This window comes from Phytophthora cinnamomi (genome assembly GCF_018691715.1).
Source record: "Phytophthora cinnamomi strain GKB4 chromosome Unknown Contig62, whole genome shotgun sequence".
Lineage (NCBI taxonomy): Eukaryota > Oomycota > Peronosporomycetes > Peronosporales > Peronosporaceae > Phytophthora > Phytophthora cinnamomi.
Window position 1 is genome coordinate 142,696 of NW_027150995.1, and position 23,042 is coordinate 165,737.

A 23,042-nucleotide genomic window follows, 5' to 3' on the forward strand; every position below is an offset into this window, starting at 1 on the left:
GTCAGACGCAGTGCTGTGTCGTTCCTTGCTGCTGAACAAGCAAGAACACTCGCACGCCGTCAATTGAAGACATGGGTCGGCTGAGAACATCCGAACCTTGCCGACAGTACTCGTGACCCTACGATGCTTGCTTTGTAGACTACAGTTGCAGCTGCCTTGGATGCAGCTGGCGAAGCCTTCGCTTGGAAATCTCTGGTACATCTACATGTAGTGAAAGACTAACCCTTGAATAGCATTCCAGCACGACGTTGCTGGGCGAGATAGCTGTTTGTTTCACAGCATCCAACCAACGCAACAGCTACGACATCGCCTTACGAAGATTCTGCGAGTCGGATGAAGCGTTGCCCCACAAACTATCAGAGGCAAACAATCAGAGGTTACCAAGCTACTAATTCTAGCATTACGAGTTCAGTTTTCTTTTCTTAGCGAGCACTGCCGCTTTTTAGCCAGGACCGTCCCCGAGTTGGTTGCAGCTACTCAACGCAATAGAGACGTGCAGCCGAACGACCCCGCTGGTAAAATTCTGGAGCTAAAAAGCTAGGCGTGACACTGACCCTACTCACAGGAGGTAGGTACGGGAGGTAGAAGCAGTTGAAGACTGGAAATGGGGTCTCCAGCCGACCTCAATTTGGGCGCCGTGGCCTGCCTACACTCCAGCGAGCCCATTCCCTGGAAATGGCGCCAAGCTTTTTGGCGGCATGTCGCGAACGACGCCACACTCGCGACCTGCACTTGGCCTCTATGGCTTCCCCCGTCCAAACCAATCGCCCTGTGTGCGCCACACCAGCCCGTGAAGAGGCCACGAGCTCGCAGGACCGCCGACAGGATGCTGCGGCGGCGGCTCGCGCCCTGCGTCCGCGCGCTGCGCTGCTGCCGCTTCTCCTCCTCCGCCCCCGCCTCCTCTTCCGGCTCGTCCTCTGCTCTTCCCAAGACGCCCGCCGCCGCCGCCGCTGGCCGGCAGGAGGACGCCCTGGAGGAGCGCATCATCTCGGCGCTGGTGGTCAACCGGCCGGGCACGCTGGCGCAGATCGCGGACGTGTTCGGCTACGCGGACCAGAACATCACGGGCCTGTGCGTGCGCTCCACCGTGGTGCCGGAGCTGTCGCGCGTGACCATCTCGTGCTTCCTGCGCGAGCGCGAGCTGCCGGCGCTCAAGAAGCGGCTGCGCGCGCTGGTGGCCGTCACCTTCTTCCACCTCACGACCGTCAACTTCTGCGTGGCCAACGCGCAGCTGCTGCTGCGCTCGCAGTTGCTGCTGCAGGTGCGCCGCGACCCGCGCCGCCAGCCGCAGCTGCTGCGCATCCTCAACGAGTTCGACGCCGAGCTCATCGAGCCGCACGACGAGCAGGACGCCGAGCGCGACGAGCCGCTCGTGGCTCTGGACGACGACGACTTCGACGACGACGATGACGACGCGGGCGGCGCCCCGTTCTCGCGCAGCAGCGCGGCCTCCGCCACGCAGTTCCTGACGCTCGCGGACGAGCCCAACAAGGTCATCCGGTTCATGGGCGCGCTCACCGAGGCGGGCTTCCAGATCCTCGAGACGCAGACCTGCGGGCCCGTGTTCCTGGACACGTCGCACTCGACGCTGGACCCGGAGAGCGCCTACTCGTTCCGCCGCAAGGTGGCGTCCGAGGTGGAGAACCTGCTCGTCGTGCCCACGGACAACGAGGCCGCCACTGCCGACCCGGCAAAGACAGAGAGTGAGGTCCAGGGAGGAGCGGCCCATGTGAGCGAAGGCACGGCGTCCGTGTTTCGACAGCTCAACAAGAACGCCGACCCGGCGGTGATGAGCTCCGAGGCGGATCCACTGGACGCCGATGTCATGTCGCCGCTGCCGCCCACGTCGACGTTCCAGCTGCACACGAACGACCAAGGCTACTTCTCGCCACAGCGGCTGCGACTGCACGCGCGCATCGCACAGCAGTTGTACTCCTCGGCACCGCAGGACTTGACTACGCCCAAGTTTGTGCTCCTGCTGGGGATTCCGGGATCCGGCAAGTCCACGATGCTCAGTCATCTCGACCTCATGGGGCAGCTCACACTGCAAGATTTCGTCAACTTTGACGTTGACGATGTCATCGCGCTGCTCCCAGAGTTCTACCATGCCATGCTCAACGTGGGGCTGGGCAATGAGCCGGAAAGCCGCAGTGTGACCGACCCCAATGCCGCCGAAGTCATCTCCAAGCCTCACGCTAAACTCTTGCCAGGCCCTCAGACGCGTTACCAGCTTTGCCGAGATGAGGCGCGCTTCATTCTCAAAAAGAACCTGCACAGTGCTATCATGTCGCGCAAGAACATTATTCTTCACGGCAGCGGCAAAAGTTTCACGAGCTACGCTCGCACGATCGACCAAGTCAAGGCTGCGGGTTTTGATGTTCATGTCATTTGCCTGGATATCCCCATAACGGAGGCTTACAAGCGCGTGGATAAGCGTAGCAGTGGCTACGGTCGAGACGTTCCCCGATCCGTCATTGACGCGGCCTCATCGTTGATCACGCGCAATTTCCGCCGACTAGCAAGTCGTGTGCCGAACGCCCACCTCTTCGACAGCATGGGTATCCCGCCACGGCTGGTCTGGAGTAAGCAGCGCTCGGAGATCGTCACTGAGCACCCGGACGACAATGTGCAGCGCAAGTACGGCATCAAGTAACGTGTCGAATATTTAAGTTTAAAACCCTGCCTCGACCACGCAACGGAAAGTGATTTTGAAGCTGTAAGTTGAGCTCATTTACTGTTCAGTAGTTCGTTACCCCTACCATATTGCCGCACTAAGCAGGAAACGAATAAGGCACAACTGACATTTTTGCATGAAACCTAGACAGCGTACTGGGTAGGAGAGTGCACGGAGCCCGGGGTCGAGTCTTCTTCAGGCTTGACAAACTTGATGGAGCGAACTTTGTTCTGCATGCTCTTTTGCGCGCCCTTCGTGCCGTCGGTGGCACCGGTATACAAGTTCTTGCTGTATCCAGTGAAGCGCTGCGAGAGGCCGGGCGTGTTGCCCTCCGAGACAGCTCGCTGCACGATGCTCTTTTTCGGGCTGTTGTAGTAGTCGTTCTCGTACACAATCACGTCGAAATCCTTCTTGACTGACTTGAAGAGCATCAGTTCGGTGATCGCGTTCCGGTACTTGTCGTCCACGATGGGCACGTTCTTGGCGTAGCAGAGACCGTAGCCATCGCCGGATTCCGGGGTTCCCAGGAAGCAGGCGCGTCCAGCCTCCTCGACGTACACTTCTTGAACAGAGTGATCCGAGGTCAGGTTGTAGCCCGCATTCGCCACGTCGGTAGAAACAACGTCGATGTGCTGGTCGTAGGGAGCATCGGTCACGCGTACGTTCGCCACGAGGTTGCATCCCTTGCCAAACTTGATGCTCCCAATCGTACCTGGTGCCGTGATCGGATTCGCCTTCGTGCAGCTCTTATCGGGCTTGCCGACACAGAACTTGTCCCCGGCGAAGTTCTTGTGCTCGTAGAAGCACACGGAGCAATTGCCTTTGGGCTTGGGCAAGATGTCGATCTTGCTCTGGAACAGGGAGCTCCACGTGTCAGCACCAACCTGGCTGGTCTGGCTAACAGGGCTAACCTGGGTAACCTGGCTATCTTGGCTCACTTGGCCAGCATCCACCGACCAGATCGCGAGAGCACAGGCAGCGACAGAGGAGAAGATGTGAACCATGACTGGAGTTTACTGTGCAGCTACAAAGCAAAATGTGTTGTGAGATTGTCCTCAGCATCAGCGCAAGACTGCATTGATGGGGTGGCTGGCTCTCCCTGCGCTGGTCAACCCCTCTTCCAAGGCACCTGCGTTTAACATATGCCGGCTCTCACTGTTCGAATCGTATACACGCGTCATGTGGTGGCTGCAATGGCTCCGTACACCTGGAACAGGAGCACAAGATTGAACAACATGCGATCGATATTATAGTGGAGGTTTAGTTAGCTTTACGGCAGAGATCGATCTTCACGCACACAAGCTCCCGAGTACTTGCCTGAACAGATGCAATAACTCTGGGTTGCGCTGCGCACCCTGAGCTAGTTGCGCATGACGTGTGCTCTCTTTCGTGCGATCATGTTTGCCTCGAGCTATACTGCTTCTTCAGATTCTCGTAGTGCTGAATCTCAGCGGGTGATACGGATGGAACGACCTGCGAAAGAGCCGTCATGAAGTGCTCCTGGCTCACGGGAACGCGGAGCTCCTCGGGCGATAAGCGATTAAGAAGCAGGCGGATCGTCATCGGGCTCGAAGAGTAGCAGTCCTCTGCATTGATTTCCTCTGCATCAACATCAATAAAGTCAGTATATAGTCAGCATACTACCACACAGAAATTAAAACAGCTTCAACGATCAAAGCATCAACCATGTAACACGTACCAAGTTGCTGGTCAAGAGCTTCAACGCGATCCTTCAGTGCAGCCGCTAGTGCACTGGAGCTGAGCGCATAAAAGTCGGCACCCGTGAAATTTGTCGGACAGTGCTCTACCACCGCCTCCAAATCGGCATCCTCGGCCAGCGTGAATTTCCGCGTCTGCGCCTTCAGCACCTTCAACTGCGCTGATTTCTCGTTGCAAATGCCAAGGTACAGCAAGCGGTCAAAGCGACCCGGACGCAACAGCCCCGTTTCGAGTAAGTCTGGACGGTTCGTGGCTCCGATCACGAACACTTGATCGTTGCCACCGCCACTAAGACCATCGATCTCCGTTAGTAGTTGCGATACCACACGATCCATGACACCTCCCGAGTCGGAACCGCGCCCACGCATGGGTGCGAGCGAATCGAGCTCATCAAAGAAGAGAATGCAGGGTCGGCAGCTACGAGCTTTCGCGAAAACCTGCCGTACATTCTTCTCGCTTTCACCAATGTACATGTTCAGCAATTCGGGGCCTTTCACGCTCAAAAAGTTGAGGTTACACTCTGTTGCAATAGCCTTTGCAAGCAATGTCTTGCCCGTTCCTGGTGGCCCATACAACAGAATTCCGGATCGTTGACGCACACCGCTAGCGAAAAGCTCGGGGTGCTTAATTGGCAGCTGCACCACATCCAGAATCTCGTCCTTCACGTCTTCCAGCCCACCCACGTCAGTCCACTTCACATTTGGAATGGAGGCATTGCCGATATTTGCGGATGATGCCTGCGCTTGTTGACTCTGGGCAGCTTCCTCCATGTCCTTTGCCGAGACAGAACATTGATGCGGGAGGTCATCGGAGTCGGCGAACACTAGATCCTCGAATGATTGCTCGCTGGTGTCGGTCTCGTCACCAAGGATGCGCTCAATCGCAAGACTGCCAGCATCTGCCAGCATAGCCGACAATTCTCCATAGGTCCGACCTGCCGTCACCTGTGCAACTTCCTTCAAATCGACGTCTTCGCTTAGTGCTATCGACGCCGCCATGTGTTCCAAGAACTCAAGTCGCTTGGGTTGATCAGGTGCCTCGAGGTGCATTTCATAAAGAAAGCACTGACGAATGAACTTGGGCACTTCGTTGACGTCTTCAACGCACGCGATCAACGGAATGCTGTGTTGATTTTGACTGAGCGAGCGAATGCACTCGGAGAGCACAGCCCCGATGCGCAGCTCAGCCTCTTCATTATCCTTTTCGACGGGGAAGAGGTGGCTGATATAGAGAAGGCACGGAGACAGTGCCTGAGCCTTGGACACTTGCTCACGCACGTTTTCCAGCAAGTGCAGCTCAGATTGCCCCGTGAGCTCAGTGAACGGCACCTCCACCGTGATCACGCCAAGCTGCTTCGCTACTTGGTGGACAAGCGTCCTCTTCCCGACTCCTCTAGCGCCACTCAGCAGCACGGACACAGGGATTTCGCACAGTTGAGCTGGGTATAGCACTTCATACAGCTTCTGCTGGGCAGCCGACGGCAGCGGAGCGTCAAACGGCGGAACGGCCCCGCGCTGCCTGCTCTGCACCATGAAGTGCTTGATCGTCGCTTCATCAGGAGACGCAGCAGAGGTCGAGGAGCCCTGCATGAGCTCCGTGGCGTCCGAGACCGTCAGCGCCAGCGCGTCCCTGCAGTCTCCGTCCAGCTTCTCCACGCGGAAAAACATGAGAGTCGTGTCCAGATCCAGCGTCGGCGGCATGAGCTCCGTCACGGCTTCCGCCGATTCGCCCTCTCTCTGCAGCAGGCAGGCGGCCGGCACCTGCACGCTCTTGTACGGCACGTAGCTGGCCCAGTAGCGCTCGTTCTGCTTGGGCACGTGCGACTGCGTCGTCTCGCGCAGCTCCACGGCGAAGACGTCCCCGACCTGCAGCACTCGCGGCGCGGCGAAGTGCGCGCGGATGGCGTCCAGCAGGCCGTCGCGTTGCTGCAGCAGCGCGTGCTGGCGGCACGACAGACTCGACACCAGCAGCGGCGCGATCAGGGCGTACGCGGCGGGCGCGGGCTGCTCCTGCTGCTTGCGGCGGAACGGGGCGGCCGACGGCTGCGCGGGCAGCCCCAGCTCCTGCGCGGACGCGGCGCGGATGCTCAGCTGCACGCTCGCGTGGCCGGCGGCGGGCGAGTGCAGCGGGACGCCGAGGTTGAAGGCCAGCAGCGGCGACAGCGTCACGTCCGCAGCGTCCTCTGCGTCTTCGCTGGCGGCCGCTACGGGCGCCGGCAGCAGGCGGATCCTCCCCACGTGGCGGCGGCCCTGGAACTGCAGCGACACGAACGAGTCGTGCACCACGCGCAGGCGACGCAGCAGCGCCACGTCCGACGTGGCCACGAGCGTCAGCGCGTCGGACGGAGGCGCAGAGCTGCCGCTCCACACGTGCGCACGCACGGCGAGCGGCTCGGCGGAGGCGGAGGCGAAGGACGAGAGCCACATGCGGCCGAGGCGGCGAGAGCGCGAGTGACCGCCATGATACGCAAGCAGGTCGGCAATTTGAAGCTCAAGGTGTTGGCGGTTGCGCGAAGGTTGCTGTAGTGGAGTCGGAGACTGGCGCGACCTTGGCGCGACATTCGCTCGATTCTCGATAATAACTTGGATCTCGCTGGGGGCAGACGACGATGAGCAAGCCCGCGGACAAGAAGACCAAGGCGGCGCCGACCGCGGCCGGCAAGGCGCCCGCGCAGGCGGAGAAGGCGCCGGCGCTCGTGGTGGTGACGGAGGAGGACGACGAGTTCGAGGAGTTCGAGGACGCCGACTGGAACGGCCAGGCCGAGGAGAAGGACGCGCACATCAAGCAGCAGTGGCAGGACGACTGGGACGTGGACGAGGCCGACGACGAGTTCTGCAGCCAGCTGCGCAAGGAGCTGCAGAAGACCAAGTAGGGCGAGAGGAGGAGGAGGAAGGGGCTTTACAGTCGCTGCTGCTGCTGCTGCAGGACGCAAAGGGGTGCACGCAACACTCAAGTAAGCCATAATAAAGCAGCAGCCTCGGCCACGACTCGACTCGACACGAGAGGCGGCAGGCCGTCACGTCATGCCGCGTCGGTCGGACGGTCGGCCTGCCTGCCATTCTCTTGCTTGTGGTTGTTGCTGGGGCTGCCATCTCTCTATTTGTCTACCGCTTCAGTGCTGCTTCTCCTTGAGGTGCGCGGGCACGTCCGGCTCGAAGAGCGCGTCGCGCTTCCACTCGGGCACGTACTGCTTGAACTGCGCGGCCTCGTTCTCGTCGTCCAGGTCGAAGAAGTCCTCGGGCTTGACGTCGGCCACGTCGCGGCGGCGCGGGCGGCGTGCCTGCTTGGCCTCTCGCGCCTGGCGCTCGGCCTCGGCCTTGGCCGCCGGGTTGAGCAGCAGCTGCGCCTGCTCGAGCGTCACGCGCGTGTTCATGAGCTTGTCCACGGGGTCGCGGACCTTGAAGGTCTGGAAGCGGATGATGGGGAAGCTGTTCTTGAGCTTGGCCTCCACCTCCTGCAGCACGGCGGGCGACGTGTTGAACTGCTGCACGATGAGCTTGCCCTCGTAGTGGCGCTGCAGCGCGCCCCACCGGCGGTCCTCGATGCCGTAGCCCAGGCGCTTCTCGCCGCGGTTCTCCGTGGCGCGGATCACGCCGCCCTGCGACGTGATGAGCGCCGCGCAGTCCTGGAACACGCGCGCCACGTCCTTGGGCGGGGACTTGAGGTTGGTCAGCAGCACCTGCTTGTACAGCGGCATGGCTTCACGTGGCTTCAGGCGGCGGCGCAGGGCAGTGCAGGGCAATAGAGTCTGGAGCTTCGCTATGTGAGGCGCACAAGACCCGCAGGCCCACCGATTAGTATCGGCCAATAGGGCGGCGGCTGTGTGCGCCCCACCAATGTGGTGTACGCTCCGTGTACATACGGATCTTGAAACGGCATTTACGGACGAGGCGATGGGGCGCCGCGGCGTGCAGCAGCTGACGCCGGCGCAGTGGCGCGAGGCGCTGGAGCAGCAGATCCGCGAGAAGCAGCAGCAACAGGAGGAGGCGGAGCAGCCGCAGAGGCGGTCGCAGAGCGCCCCGCATCAGGACGAAGCTGTCCCCACATTACCCGGGCTGGAGCGCGCAGCCACGACGGCCAGCGACGGCCAAGCGCCCGGCAGGAGGCGGCGCGTCCAGCCGCAGTCGAGAGAGGAATACCTCAGGGAACTGCAGGAGCAGATTGAGGAGAAGAAGCGGCAAGCGGGGCAGTCAAAACGACGGTCCAGAGGCGACGACGAAGGAGGAGGAGGTGGAGAAAGCGAGCGACTGGCGGAGAGCAAGAGCGCGAACACGAGAGCAGATGCAAAGGCACCTGCAGATTTGCAGCAGAGGCTGGAGGACGCGAAGGTAGACGCTTCTTCGAACCAGCTCGAGGATGATCCGTGCCACCCCGCCGTGCTGCAAGCGGACGTTGCGGCGGACCCTGGGGCGATCACGAAGATCGTGGACTTCTGCGAGGAGCTCAAAAGGCAGAACGAAGATGTCAAGAGGCAGCTACTGGAGCAGCACGCTGTGCTCGCCAGCTTGCATTCGACACTAGCAGTGGAGGCTGATGGAAAGGCATCTGGTCCGATCCTAAGGCGACGGAGTCGGGGCAGCGTGGATAAATTGCGCGTAAATATTGAAGAGAGTGATCGGCGCATGAGTTCTAATACTGGAAAGGCCGAGGTGAAGGACCCTGAGGCGAAGGTGACAATGCTGTCAAAAGTCGTCCCGCGGCCGCGACCGATGCGAGGTGATACCAAAATCCCTTTTCCCGGCAAAAGAATCTCGTCTTCGCTGCGATTAGCTGGCGCCGATATCGTCAAGGGTGTCGTTCTGGAGCATGCAGCCCAACCGAAGTCGCCCTTGCAAAGAGTTGAGGCAGGGAGCGATACATGTGATCGTTCGTTGCAAGACATTTTGGCCATAGAGGAGATTCCACAGTTGAACGAGATCGCTGCTAGATCCTTGGAGAGCCCATTCTGTACTGAGGTCCGAACTTCTCCAGAAACGACATTACCGGAAGTGAGTGAAGATAAAGAATGGTGTCGTTCGACGTGCGCAGAGGAGGATGGTGAAAGGAGAAACAGTGATAAGAGAACCACTAGCATTCAACGCGGGTTGTGGGCAACGGAAAGCTCCCACTCAGATGAGGAATGCCCGATGGACGCAGAGAGTAAGTTGGTTCACGGATGGGAGCAAGCGACAGCAGATGATGAACCTCTCGACTGCACTTCGATATCCATTCTCGATGGTCTGAGCTCACTCATTTCGATTGACAAGCCGCTGTCAGATCTATTCCATTGAAGTTGTCTTCCGTTTAAAATGGATAGAGTTCTTTGAAGACTCCTCGGGGGACTTCGGAGGTCACACATCACTATCTGCCAAGCACCCTTGTGTGCCTGATAGACTATCAGTGATAGTAGCATCGATTGCTCTGACCTTAGACCTTCACTGCGGGACCTTACCTACTTCGGTCCCCGGACAGTAGCTGAATCGCTTTGTCATTTCTCAATTCGACCAAACAGCTCGAGGCCACCATTTCCAGTGACCCTTGTAAAATTGCCCCAGTGAAGTGGTGGAGTGCAACACGGGTCATGGCTCTGTCCTTACTGCAACAAGACTCAGGGGCATGGGTTTCCTAATCCTGAGATTGACCTAGTCAAGTACGATAGGTTTCGGCGTCGGAGTGACTGCCGTGGGGGCGGTACATACCTGGTTGTTTTCCCATTCAACGAAACAAACAACAAGACACCTTCGAGATCAACAAGCAAGAAGGGACATTCGTGTCGAGCTGTTTTCTAGCTGAGCACGAAAGTTGTGAGCAGCACAGCGTTGTAGGGGTCCTCCCAAGCAGGCCCAACGACCGAAATTCTGTGACGGTATCAAGCTTCCCATCATCGATGAGGGCAATGATCGACAGGTTGATTATTATCGTGATCTCGTTGGTGAGGCTCTCTCAAGTTGTATTTGCGGAGACTGTATGTTGGTTGAAAAGTATATCGCTTTGTTTCGTGGTCACGAAGAGTACGCTATTTTTCTTCACTGAGAAGACGAACTAGGGCGCACAGCTTTGTTGTTTGCAGCCATTGAAAAGGGACCGAAGATAGTTTCGCTCCTGCTTCAATATAGCAGTGATGTCAACGCACAAGACCACCAAGAACGCTCACGTTTGATGGAAACGGCGCTGTAAGGCGAAGTGAAACTGTGAAAATTCTATTTCAAAATGGTGCTGACAAAGAATTGCGCGACCACAACGGAAAGCTCGCTATTGACTTGCTTAAATTTCGTAAAATAATGAAGTAGAGCGCTATCGTCGATCCCCATCCACCAAGGATTGTGTCCACGACATCTACGAAAAAAAAAACACAATTCTTGTCGACGAAATATGCTAAATGCTTCAAATTCAGGACCTCGTAATTGGCTGCGTCAATGAGATTGAAGTGGCGACGCGAGCGAGCACATCGTTGCGAGTTGTCCGCCAACAGTGACCTCAGTACCACTCCCAATTTCTCTCATCGACGCACTGACAGCAGGAAAGAGCATGCTGCGAGCCACTACTGCAACTTGCTTCAAACCTTCAGCCAGAGCCAACACTGGAAGCATTAAACGACTACTGTAGAAAAATGAATGAAGCTGAGCACCTGTGCCGAAGCGTTTTGTCTCGATTAGCAAACTCCTTATCAGTTGAACTGGAGAACGAACCTGCCAAGGCAATTACTGCTCGCTTTGCAAATCAATACCTACGGAGACAAACCTGTCATTTCGCGGCTAGCAAACGCCACCAGTTTGGAGGACGTGCTTTGGAACCTTCATCACAAATTGGATCAACTTGTACCCAGCGACGCGGATGACGCTGCTAGGCAAGCGATGTGGAAAATGACGTGGCAAGATAGTATGACTCGGATGAAAACGCAACTGAGGAAAGCCTACGCTGGCCAAGACGCAGAAAACATGATCGAGGAGCTCTCCGAATCAAGCATGTTCGACGAAACGCTAACGGTCCTCTGCGTGAGTGATGATGTCGTCAAATGTGTCGCCATGTACCCGTCAAATGTGTCGCCATCAAGACCCACCAGAGCTTCGGTCGTTTCAGCGTGAGGCATCTCAAGAACATAACGTGCCATTCTTTGGCACCGGTCACAGCAGCGAGTTGGTCAAAAGAACGAAACATGATTTCCCTGCTGAAGTCACATGGATCCGTAATACGGATTCGAAGCTCGACGGTCAAACTGCATTCAAGTGCTCCTGTTTCAGATCACTCATTGCACTCTTGCCGCAGCAATCGCAAGTGCGGCCTCCGCTTCTTCTGCGGTCCACGGCTACGATTGAATGAGGTGGAGCGTTCAGCGAAGTGTCCCGGGACAGGGACCTCCAGTCGCGAATCGGGGCGCCATGGACGAAGAGAAGGCGAAAGTGCCACCGCCGGTGGTGTCGACCGAGATGGGGGGCAAAACGATGGAGTGGCGAGGTCTTTGGAGGCGTAGCGGTTGTACCGCTGGTCGAATGCTTCTCACTTACACTGCAATGGTCTCCGCCCTGAGTAGAAAGCGAGGACTTTGCCGCGAACCCGATCACCCTCATGATACGCGATTGTCTTGGTGTGGGCGTGTCGGTGCGACTGGCGACGGGGGACACTTGGCAAGGCAGGTTGGCCGTGGTCAAAGACACCGAGAGCGTGGTGCCCAAGCCCGCGCTCAAGTTGCAACATGGAGACAAAGGACTTCGGCTGGAGCTGCCCGAGACGGAGCTGGCAAAGAGCGAGATGCTGTGGTTTCGACGCAATCCCAAGCCGAGCAGTAAAGCATCCGTCGGCATGACTCTAAACCTGGGGACGATCAGTGTTGAGGAACAGGCAAGACCACCGTTCGACTCGACGGAGCGTGCGCCAGGCGACGATGCCACAGCCATAGACCTTCCTGGACATGCAACGACTGCCGGATCAGTACACCCACGCGTTTCAAGGACTGGAGCATGTTTGGACGTGCTCTCACAGATGACAAGGAGGTTGACGACGGCTTAGAGTGCGAACGGAATGCAATTTGTCCGAACGACGAAGCTGGCGCTTCAAAGGATGCATCGAGTCAGCTTGAGGACAAGCCACGGTATTTCGTCTCAATCGCGAAGTGTTCTCGAGTGTGATTAGAGTACCGTGACCAACGACAAATTCTGTCGACGGTGCGGGCATTTCCTGCCCACTGACGTTGTCTTTGCAGAACACCACACACAGCAAATACTAACATTACGTATACTATGAACACAACGCTTATCCTCCTTTTTTCCTAGTCGCCTTTGTCCTATCCGCCGACACAGCACTGCCACTGGCAGCCATTTCACCTATCCTTTGAACCGCTTGCTCAAGTGTCGGTCGCTGCCTGTACTCGACGGAGCACAGGTCGGATATGAGGTTCCATGCTGCGTCCGAGACCCCATCTGGACGATGGTGTGCAGCTCCACCTATGACCTGTGCCGTGACGGCGTCATCATCTAGCATACCAAATGGAGGTTCTTGGGTGATCGCTTCAATCATACACATACCGAGTCCGTACACATCTGCCGCGAAGCGATAGTTTGCGTCTGTTGTCTCCTGTAGCATCTCCTTGGGCTTCCAGCGGACTGCCGAGGTCATCGCTTTGTTCTTGTGGTTACTCAACTCGATGGAGAGACCGCGGATAAAGCTAAAGCCAAAGTCACTCAGCTTGGCAACTTTATTTCCCTCTCCGTCCTCTCCGACCAATATGTTGGTGCACTTCAAGCCGCCATGAACCATACCGTTCGAGTGAAGAATCCTCAAGCCTTCTGCAGCTTGCAGGAACATCGGCCAAAACAGCGATTTGTTTTCTTCTTCGCCCAAGAAATCCATGAGGTTCCCGTTGACTGCGGCTTCGCACACATACAGCTGAGGGTCGCCGATGTGAACAGCAGCGTACAACTGGAGGATGTGAGTCTTGGGGATAGCCTCGTTCGTCATCAGATCGTTCCAGAACTGAAGTTGCCTCATAAACAATTCCGTCGAATTGACATCGCTAGTCACGTGCTTGAAGAGCTGCTTGACGACGACGTCCTTCCTCTCCCCGTTCTGCAGCAGCAGAGTGCCGCGCGAGACGTCACCGAACGTGCCGTTGCCAATCCATTGATCACTGTCAATGAACACATTTTGTCGCGGTGCATACCAGTTGAATATGGAGGGCCCATGCTGGTCCAAAAAGCTGCGGACTCGGTCGTAACGCTCTCTCTTGAACTGCCGAAACTCGAGAGACTCGTCGGATTCCAGCCCAGCATACAGCGTCATGAGCACCTCTTTGACTAGTTTCTCGCCACGGATCTCGTTGGCCAGCATGCGCTCGTTCGAAGCCGAGACCATGGCTTTCAATTGACTTCGCAGTTCCTCGCTGGCTTGCTTCCACGCTTCTTGCCACTGCATGAGCGGATCGTTGGCGGGGACCCCAAGCCCATTAGCGATGTCGTCAAGGACACGGTGGAGCTCGCGAGCTTTGTACGGCGTCGAGTTGCTCGTGGCGAGACGCAGCAGCAGTGCCTCGCGGTGCGTCAGCTTGACGAAACGCACCAGGATGTCAATGTACTTGCGCTTAAGCGGGCTTGCGAAGTCCAATGGGGCAACGGCATCATGCAGGGCTTTGATGCGCTCATAGAGCTGCCTGCAGAGCTGCTCGCTTTCCGGGTTGTTCTTGCACCGCTTGAGAGAGGTTTTTAGTACGGCCAGACTGGGCTTGTTGTTGAGGCGGTCCACGGGAAAGCTCGCAGCGGAAGCCATGGGCGGTTGCTGGAGCGGAGTGGGTGCAAGTGTGCTCTGGCGGGCGAATGCTCGAATGAGGACTGCGGCCCGCAGCTCGACTTGAGCCTCGAGTGCCAGGCCTTGTGCCGGGAACGGTGGATGCACGCGCGGGGACCCTGCCTCGACTCGTCTGCTGGGCAAGTCTCATTTGGCGGCAAGTTGGGGCTTGATTCACGTGCATACAGCAGCGAGCTCTCGACGGGGACGAGAAGTTGCCGCTCGTGAAGGGGAGGAAGGCTTTTCTCGCTGACGGTAGCGGAAGGCAGCCAGCAGCCAGCAGCAAGCAAGGTGTTGGCAACGCATGACCATTGTGCTCAACGCCTCCAGGGCCTTCGTGGTCGCCGTGGACGCCCAGGCCCGAAGGGTCTCCGGAGACGTTGAGTGGCGTCAGCTGATTTGTGAGTTACTTCAACGTAATTCGGTGGTCGCGCAAAAAAGTATCTTCAGACCAGTTAACACTAATACCCACCGACGCATGGACTACCGCCCACGCGCCAGCTTCGCTGTAAGTGCCTGGTGCTGCTAGCGATGAACGCGAGGTGAACAATTTGCCGGCGATGGCCGCCATCGTGCGAGTTCGTGCTGGTGAGCGTACGCATCCGTCATGGTCCGTTGAGGTCCCCTATCGGTGGAACTTCTGCAGGGAGCTAAGAATGCCACAACCAAGTGGGTTGAACTCAGTCCGCATTTTTTCCGCTGGCCAGAATAGACACCTTCAACTGTGGCAGGGTCACTGCCACCAGCTCGGACGCTCCTGGACTCAGCCGGCTGCCGATGCACAAGTTCTACGCGCCAACCTTGAGCGGCTACTGAAGCTGGAAAAGGAGAAACGGTTGCTTATTGTCCTGCGTGGGCATCATTGAGACTCTCCGCCCCCCCCCCCCCCCCTCGCCTCCAACATTGAAGGCCTCGGTCTGGTCCAGACTCTGGAGGGCAGTGACACAATGCAGAGTTGACTGGGTAGGTCGAGTTGGTTGCTCGGCTCACGGACTTGCAGTGTCCTCGCCGATGACATTGGTGCTGGTAGTCGGCGTGCATGTAAGAACTTAGACAAGGTGCTGACGCATGTAATCTTTTTGTCAGAGGCTTTGGAGACGCTTCGGAAGAAAGCGTCGGGCGAGGTCCTGCGGTTCAAGGCACGTTCAGTTCAGCTCGTCAGTCTTCTACTCTCCGCGGATTTTTTTTTCCTCGCTGGTTATCGTCGATCTCGGCTTGAGCTGCGCGAATTCTTCCTCCTCCTGTTCCGCGCTATGCTGCTGCTTCGACTGCGACTTCGACAGCGACCTGCATCCCGTCGTCTCGACCTGGACCTGCTGGTGCTTCTGCTTCTCCGCTCCGACCTCGAGCGCGACCTCTTTCCACATCTCCCACGGCGATACCTTCTTCCATAGCTGCTCCCCCAGCTCCTATAGCTCGTCCCGCTCTCACTCCGTCGATGCCTGTCACCTTCTGCGCTGCTCCTGCTTCTGTGTCGAACTCGTCCGCTTGAGGCGCTAGACCTGCTACAGCGTCCGGAGCTGCGGCTTCTTCTCTTCCTCCTCCGGTCACGACTGCGCCTCTCCGCCGCGCCTGCATCTTTCTCTGTTGCTCTGGCCTGACTCCCTGCCTCGTCGTGCTGCTCCTCGCCGCCTACCGAGTGCTTCCGGTCCTTGTCTCCTGCCATCTGCACGCGCACAGCCTTCCCCAGGATCTCCATGGCGCCATCCTCCCGACAGGCTTCCACCGCTCGCTGGGCGGCGTCAGGGGTTGCGAACCGCACGAACGCGAAGCCTGGAGGCTAAAGGCAGCACAGCGTCAAAGCGTCAAGGCGTCAGAACGGGTGGCTCAGCCAGCGACTGTCAGGGGCAGCAGCAGCGTACCCGGCGGGCGATCCAGACGCTGTGGATGGTCCCGAAGCGCGCGAACTTGCTCGTGAGGTGGCTCTCCTTGGCCTTGGGCAGCAGGTTCCCCACGTAGACCCGACACGCCGCCTCCGTCGCCGCCAGCGCCTGCTCCTCCTCGCCCGCCATCTGCGCTGGAGATCGTTTACTGACACCACGGCGCCATAGTGACATGGGTGGCGATAAACAGAGGGGCAACAACTGCATGCAAGCACTTCAACCCAGGAAAACGCCAAGAAAACCTACCGAGAGATGGCTCTGGTCACTCGCTGGCCAACTAAGCTGCCAGATTATCCACTAAGCCGCGAGCGATGGGCTCCGGCCGGACGTCGGGCTCGTCCAATGCGGCGGTTCTTCCTGTAGCTGCAGTGCTCGAGGAGGACAGCGGGGAGGAGGGCTATGCTGCAGAGCGAGAATCTATGAGAGCAGCGAGCCGCCGCAACAGCACATCGCTGCTCATCTCGAACAGCATCTGCTTGTCCCGCGGCGTCGGCGACCACACGCATTACCTGCTCTTCTCCAACGCCACTGGCGAGCTGCAGATGCGCCGAGAGGCACTGTATGCACACTTGACATTGTTGCTACTATGATCTGGCTGCTGTAGTGCTGTCGGACTCACTACAGCCTTCCTTCTCACGCTCTATCTGTCTGTCCAGCTTCCGCGTGCTCCGCTTTTGGAGTCGCTGCTCGCTGCACCTATCGGTGCTGACCGGGGAGCTGCGCATTCGTCGCAAGTCGAGAGCCGAGACGCAAGTCTTCCCGCTCACGATGTACACGGGCGCCTCCGTCCACCACAAGCACCGTAACATCTTCAAGGTGCGACCCTCGTGCGCCAGAAAGATATGCATGTATGAGTTGCAGAACTACTGCTCTAACAGCATTGTACCGTGTTTCATTCAGATCTGCTTCTACGGCCACGATGTTCTGCTCTTCCGCACCGCCGAGCCCCGCGACGCCGCGCTCTGGGTGCAAGCACTCGACTACACGAAAGAGTTCACGTGGCACCTTTGGCCGTAAATAGCGAACGTTATTCCGCTCAAGATCTGTGCCTTTAGCTGCTTTGCCCACTCAGCAAGGGACAAATCGCACCTTTCACAGAGCTGTTCCTGACTAACTTAGGCGTCCATATCCAAACGAGAAGTGAAACCCCAGCCCCTTGATGTAAACTCGACTGTCGGCGATAGCCAGACCCTCGCCTATCGGCTCTTTGCTCCTGTTGCGGTCGCTAACAAACACTCGAACCGAAAATCTTCCGAGTTGCTGATCTGGATCTCCGATCGCGTGTTTCTGATAACTGAGCAATGGACCGTCCACCTCAAAGTACGAGCACATCACGGTCTCCATGCAGGCCCAGTCGTGTCCGTGGCAACCAGTCGCAGGGTGACAGCAACATCTCGGGCTAGTACGTGTCCAACAATGGGTCACACCCGTCGTACAACAACGCCATGCAGATGGAGGTGGTCAACGAGGGCTTCCGCATGCTCTCACCCGAGCTCGTGGCCTTCTGCGACGACCAGGAGCTCATGCTGAAGCGCATCGCCATTGCAGGGATCATCGACCGGGAGAAAATGTCTAGCGGACCGAACGGCGAGGTGTAGCGTGGAGGGTACGAGGAGCAGCAGGTCGCCAAGCACAAGCTTGTTTCACAATACAGTTCGTAGAACAGCTGAGCTCTCCACCTTATCGAACGTTGATCTTTGCAAATAGCTTGACCGATGAGGACTCGGATGCGCCGTTGAGAGGAAAGAGCATATCCAAATGTAACAGGGTCGTCCTCTCCTCGATCGCATGGGTGCGTCCGTTGCTGCGTGAGTTTCATTAGAGCACTGCACAGCAGAGAGTAGAGCAGAGTAGGAAGTCGTAGTTTGCCTATTTCATTCATTACAGTCTTCATTTCGCCTCCTAGCACACAGCTAGACAAGACTCAAGGCCAAGCAACCACTAAGGGCAAGACAATTTCGAAATTAGAGCCGAAGGCTTTGCAACAACCTTCGAGGCAACACCGTACCTACTCGATTAAGTACGACTAGACTCGTCCGTCCGCTCATGAGCTCAAGGAAGACCGCTCGGCAGACCGAAGACGAATCACCCAACTTACGACCGTACCAGGCTCCACGAATGGACTCCACGGACGCTTCCCAAGTGCCTGGGGCCGACGGCTACGCTGAGTACGATACTATGGCCGAGGAACGACAGTACCCCGAGGTGCCGCCGCCACCGGCAGGTGCAAACGTGGGACCCACGGCGCCAGCTACGCAGGCACCCTCAGTTGGACCAGCGCCGTCAGCAGAGCCGGCACGCTCGGGGTCAGCCCCACCAGCGACATCGTCAGGGCAGGGGCATTATGTCCCGCCACCAGCAGCGCCGCCTGCAACCGATTCGGCCCAGCTACTGGCAAATCTAGTGAACATGTTCTCGCTACAGCAGCAGGCCATGACTACAAGCCAGCAGCAAATGCATGCGTTCATGGTGCAGCAGGCTAGGTTCCAGCAGGAAATGTATGAGATGCAAGCACGGGCCAATCGCCAGAAACAGAAGGCTAACCCGCCAAAGTTTCACGGGCGCGCCGAGGATGATTTGGAGCTGTGGTTATTCCACATAGAAGAGCACTTCGCAGCGTACACCATCGAGATGAGTAGCAACGACTCACGCTTCGTCGACATGGTCGTCCCATTTCTGGGCGTAGACGTCATGGCTTGGTATCGTGAATTCAAGCACGCGATGGGCAATAATCCGCGCACATGGCCGCTGTTCAAACAGCAGATCCGATCACGGTATCGTGACAATGATTATGAGTTCAAGATGTTGACAAAGATGCATCATCTGCGCGTCACAACCACTCAACAGGAGTACAGCACCAAGTTTATGCAGTTGCTGTCCATGTCGGGCATCGACATGCCCGATATTGTGAAGCGCTGGCTCTACCAGCAGAACCTGCGCGCGGACACGAACTCATACGTCTCACAAAATTGCCCACGCACGCTAAAGGACACTATCGATCACGCTCAACGCTTTGAGGACTCTCGCGAGGTCCCTCAGGCTAAATCGATTCCAACTATAAATGCCCCCAAGCAGAATCGTTTCCAGCAAGGGAAAACCAAGAGCAATGACACAGGAAGCTCAAATTTACAAACCCCGTCAAAGTCGATACCGAGTTCTGGAGGTACCCATACTGAGCCAACTTGCTTCAAGTGCGGGTTCAAGGGGCACAAGTCACCCGCGTGTCCTAGCAAGGGTCCGGGTGCTCCAAAAAACTAGGAGACTCGGTGGGCTGGCGCCCCACCGAGGAGAACGCTGCTGCCGTCGACCATGCGGCAGCGCAGCGTCAAGCCGCTGGCCATCAAACACATGTCGACTATGAAAACGACGATGTTGTTTTGATGCGCCAGAAATCCTCCCCTCATGGTCACCTTCAACAGCCAGGTTTGGTCCAGGACCAGCCTGTGTCTGCTTTTATTGACAGCGGTGCATCCTTCAATGCAGTGTGCCCGCAGTTCGCCGCGCATGTTGGACTGAGCGTCTTCGAGCATGCCCAGCCACTGACAATCCGCCTTGGTGGCGGAAAACAAGCAGTCATTCCCCGGCGAGTGACATCACTCTCTATTATTTTACCTGACTTTTCTATTTACACTACTGGAGCGTTCGTGATGGAGATCCCGGAGGCGTGCGACGTCATGCTGGGCATGCCGTGGCTCGAAACCGTGAACCCGATTATCGACTGGGTGGCCAAGACGGTGCGACCAAGGCCAGACGCCCAGCCAGCAGTGCGTGTAGGTGGGCGACGATGCAGTCACCCGCGACTTACTCCGAAGCGGCGTGCTGAGGCACGTGTGTGCGATTATTATACTCATGGCTACCAGTCCGAGGTGGGCTGCACGCGCTTAGTCCGGCCTCGAGATGTGCACAAACTCCTACAAGCTACTGACAATGAATTTTGCTTCCTGATCAATTCTGCGGACGAGACCACGTTGGCCCCGAAAGCAGCAGCAGCCTGGAAGGCGCTCGAGGATACAGCAGTGTATCCATTGTTGCTGGAGTTTAGAGATATTGTATTCAGATCAGAATTACCATCGGTTCCTCCGGCTCGCCAAGGCAACATGGATGCGAGCATCGACGTTACAGACGCAGCGCCCGTTCACCGGAAGCAGTTCCCGTTTTCAAGGGAGCAGCGCGAGGCAATCCTGCAATGGACGCGCGAGATGCTAAAGGCCAAGTTGATCCGGCCGTCGTCTTCGCCATACTGTGCGCCGACCTTCTGTGTGCGGAAGGCCAGCGGCGAGTGGCGGATCGTTCACGATTACCGTGGACTCAACGCTAAGGTGCGCGTACCAGCTAACCCGATACCGCGCAAGGACGAAATTCTACGCGCGATGTCTCGCGGGCGCATGTTCACAGCGTTAGATTTGTTATGGGGCTTCTTTCAGGTCAAGTTGCGAGAGGATTCTATTCCCTACACAGCTTTCTCCACACCCGATGGGCTTTTCGAGTACCTGGTGACGCCTATGGGGATTTCAAGTAGTCCGTCATGCTTCAACAGACTGGTGCAATCCATTTTCAAGGACCTTGATTCTTTTTGTCAGACATATTTTGACGATTTGTTCGTCTTCACGCCGTCCGACTCTGTGGAGGAGCACTTAGCCGCGCTTAGGAGGGTGCTCACGCGCTGTGCCGAGCAGCAGTTGTACGTGAAGATCGAGAAATGCGTTTTTTGCGCGCGTGAAATCCCATGTTTGGGTGATGTGGTTGGCGTCGACGGCGTGCGGATCGATCCCGCCAAAGCTACAGTCATCCGGGACTGGCCTTTGCCCGCGACTAAGCGCGAGTTGCAATCTTTCATCGGGACCTGTGTGTACGTTAGCCGATTTTGCGACGGGTTTGCAGAGAACGTCGCCGTGCTGACAGAACTAGTGAAAAACAAACGTCCGAAGGACCCGATTACATTTTCCTCGGCGCAGACAGCAGCGTTCGAGACGCTTAAGCAGAAGCTGTCTTCGACCCCGACTCTCGCCCATGCCGATTTCGAGAAACCGTTCCACGTGAGCGTGGACGCCTCTGATTTTGCGGTTGGTGGGTATTTGTTCCAGTATGATGATAGCGGTGCGGAACGTATTATCGCGTATGGCGGAAGGAAGCTCTCGCGAGCAGAGCTAATTTACCCTACACGTGAAAAGGAACTTCTAGCAGCGCTACACGCTATGCGCACCTGGAAGGTATATTTGCTAGACAAGCCATTCTTCCTCAACACCGACCACCGAACGATCGAATCCTTACTGCAGCAGCAAACGTGTTCGCAAAGATTAGCACGGTGGCTAAACGAGCTCGCGCTATTCCAGCCTCGTTTTAGGTGGATCGCGGGCAGCACCAATACCGTCGCGGATAGTGTATCAAGGCGGCCCGATTGGTCGGACGACACGAGCCGTGCTATCAGCCTCTCGGAACTCCTACGCCAGCTCACCTCCCGCGACGCTGACTCGGAGGAGGCCAGTCTTTTTGCACAGCAGGTCACTCACCCTGTCGACATACTAAGCATGTGCAGGCGTCACTATGCTACCGATTCCATATTCGGCCCAATTATGCAGGACCTCGTCGGCGATATTGACACTGGATCGCGGAGACTTCGCCGTTTTACCATCGCCGATGGCCTTTTGTATTTCCAAGTGCGCCCTGATTCACCTCAGCGATTGTGTATTCCGGACGTGGCAGAGTTGCGAAACTTAATTCTTTACGAGGAGCATGATTCTCCTGCGCGAGGCCACCCCGGCCAGGCTAAGACACTCCTGCTCCTACTGGAAAAATATTACTGGCGTGGTATGGCTGAGTCTGTGCAACGTTATATCTCATCATGCGAGCAGTGCCAGCGGCACAAATATGTCCGCGGTAAGCCTGCTGGTCTACTTCATCCGCTAGAGATACCTGCCAATCGCTGGACTGATATTAGTATGGACTTCATGACCCAGCTTCCGCCGACAGTCTCTGGCCACGACGCAGTGCTCATCATTGTAGATCGACTTACCAAGCGCAGTCATTTTATAGCTACTCGAACGGAAGCAACAGCAGAGGCTACGGCTCGGCTGTTTCGCGATTTCTACCAGAGACTTCACGGTCTACCTGAATCTATCGTGTCTGACCGAGATGCAAAGTTCACTTCAAAACTGTGGCAGCAGATCATGAAATTACAGGAGACCCAATTGCGATTGAGCTCTGCATTCCGACCTTCCACAGATGGACAGTCGGAAGTCACGATTAAATTCGTGAACGAGTATATTAGACATTTTGTCGCTCCACATCATGATGACTGGGATACACTCCTACCGCTGTGCGAGTTTGCATACAATTCGCGCGTTCACAAACCGCGCTCAGTGTCGGATTGCGTAGTCGCAACATCTCGCCAGTCCTCCGCCTCTAAGTTCATCACACACCAAAAGGCGATTTTGGCAGAAGCACAGGACGCTATGGCTACGGCTCAAGAGCGTTGGCATGCAGCGTATGATCGTAATCGCTCGCATCTGGTATTTGCAGTCGGCGACAAGGTGCTGTTGAACACCAAAAACCTCGCCTTGGCACACCTCGGCACGGACGGCAAGCGCAAGTTCGCGCCAAGGTTCATCGGGCCCTATCTAATCACCGACATAACCGGACCTGACACGTACAAGCTCGCGCTGCCGCCCGGGCTACGTCTCCATCCGGAGTATCATGTGTCACGGCTTCGTCCATATCACCACGACGACCATCCTGCGCGGATCACTCGACTTCAACCTGTGATAACAACGGACGGTACAGAGGGCCACCTCGTGCACTCCATTGTAGGTCATCGTCGACGGAAAGGGGTCCTTCAATTCAAAGTGAAGTGGCTCGACACTTTACTCGGTTCGTCATGGGAACCGGTAAGCAATTTGACGCAAGTCACTGAGCTTCTTCGACAATACATCTATACGCTTCCAGCTACACGAGCAACGGCACTTCTAAGGGAGGAAGTGTAACGGAGATCGCAGTCCGTTGCTGGAGGATCC

General features: G+C 57.0%; 9 protein-coding genes across 10 annotated transcripts; 4 read left to right on the top strand and 5 right to left on the bottom strand.

Moving 5' to 3' along the window:
• Positions 1 to 826: 826 nt before the first annotated feature.
• IUM83_06778 (Acetolactate synthase, small subunit) lies at positions 827 to 2,586 on the top strand (the record flags this gene model as incomplete). Its single annotated transcript, XM_067931009.1, has 2 exons — positions 827 to 2,458; positions 2,554 to 2,586. The coding sequence occupies 2 exons, from the start codon at positions 827 to 829 to the stop codon at positions 2,584 to 2,586; spliced, it is 1,665 nt and encodes a 554-aa protein (XP_067787046.1).
• A 231-nt stretch (positions 2,587 to 2,817) lies between these two features.
• IUM83_06779 (Tetratricopeptide-like helical) lies at positions 2,818 to 3,678 on the bottom strand (the record flags this gene model as incomplete). Its single annotated transcript, XM_067931010.1, has 1 exon — positions 2,818 to 3,678. One exon carries the CDS (start codon positions 3,676 to 3,678, stop codon positions 2,818 to 2,820), a length of 861 nt encoding a protein of 286 aa, XP_067787047.1.
• Positions 3,679 to 4,069: 391 nt separating this feature from the next.
• On the bottom strand, positions 4,070 to 6,819 carry IUM83_06780 (putative secreted RxLR effector protein; the record flags this gene model as incomplete). The annotated part of the gene is made up of 2 exons (XM_067931011.1): positions 4,070 to 4,275; positions 4,374 to 6,819. The coding sequence occupies 2 exons, from the start codon at positions 6,817 to 6,819 to the stop codon at positions 4,070 to 4,072; spliced, it is 2,652 nt and encodes an 883-aa protein (XP_067787215.1).
• A 182-nt stretch (positions 6,820 to 7,001) lies between these two features.
• On the top strand, positions 7,002 to 7,265 carry IUM83_06781 (26S proteasome complex subunit DSS1; the record flags this gene model as incomplete). The annotated part of the gene is made up of 1 exon (XM_067931012.1): positions 7,002 to 7,265. One exon carries the CDS (start codon positions 7,002 to 7,004, stop codon positions 7,263 to 7,265), a length of 264 nt encoding a protein of 87 aa, XP_067787214.1.
• A 240-nt stretch (positions 7,266 to 7,505) lies between these two features.
• IUM83_06782 (Ribosomal protein S6) lies at positions 7,506 to 8,090 on the bottom strand (the record flags this gene model as incomplete). Its single annotated transcript, XM_067931013.1, has 1 exon — positions 7,506 to 8,090. The coding sequence occupies one exon, from the start codon at positions 8,088 to 8,090 to the stop codon at positions 7,506 to 7,508; it is 585 nt and encodes a 194-aa protein (XP_067787213.1).
• A 196-nt stretch (positions 8,091 to 8,286) lies between these two features.
• IUM83_06783 lies at positions 8,287 to 12,379 on the top strand (the record flags this gene model as incomplete). 2 transcript variants are annotated; one of them, XM_067931015.1, is made up of 2 exons in its annotated part: positions 8,287 to 9,109; positions 11,904 to 12,379. In XM_067931015.1, the coding sequence occupies 2 exons, from the start codon at positions 8,287 to 8,289 to the stop codon at positions 12,377 to 12,379; spliced, it is 1,299 nt and encodes a 432-aa protein (XP_067787212.1). The 2 variants fall into 2 exon arrangements, with proteins under 2 accessions (XP_067787212.1, XP_067787211.1); XM_067931014.1 differs by lacking the exon at positions 11,904 to 12,379 and adding an exon at positions 9,321 to 9,347 and having other exon boundaries at positions 8,287 to 9,231.
• Positions 12,380 to 12,713: 334 nt separating this feature from the next.
• On the bottom strand, positions 12,714 to 14,131 carry IUM83_06784 (Serine/threonine protein kinase; the record flags this gene model as incomplete). Its single annotated transcript, XM_067931016.1, has 2 exons — positions 12,714 to 12,820; positions 12,895 to 14,131. The coding sequence occupies 2 exons, from the start codon at positions 14,129 to 14,131 to the stop codon at positions 12,714 to 12,716; spliced, it is 1,344 nt and encodes a 447-aa protein (XP_067787217.1).
• A 1,184-nt stretch (positions 14,132 to 15,315) lies between these two features.
• IUM83_06785 (ribosomal protein s6) lies at positions 15,316 to 16,161 on the bottom strand (the record flags this gene model as incomplete). Its single annotated transcript, XM_067931017.1, has 3 exons — positions 15,316 to 15,543; positions 15,786 to 15,929; positions 16,012 to 16,161. 3 exons carry the CDS (start codon positions 16,159 to 16,161, stop codon positions 15,316 to 15,318), a joined length of 522 nt encoding a protein of 173 aa, XP_067787216.1.
• Positions 16,162 to 16,343: 182 nt separating this feature from the next.
• IUM83_06786 (TKL protein kinase) lies at positions 16,344 to 17,630 on the top strand (the record flags this gene model as incomplete). The annotated part of the gene is made up of 4 exons (XM_067931018.1): positions 16,344 to 16,591; positions 16,689 to 16,848; positions 16,933 to 16,998; positions 17,436 to 17,630. The coding sequence occupies 4 exons, from the start codon at positions 16,344 to 16,346 to the stop codon at positions 17,628 to 17,630; spliced, it is 669 nt and encodes a 222-aa protein (XP_067787085.1).
• Between the last annotated feature and the right edge of the window lie 5,412 nt (positions 17,631 to 23,042).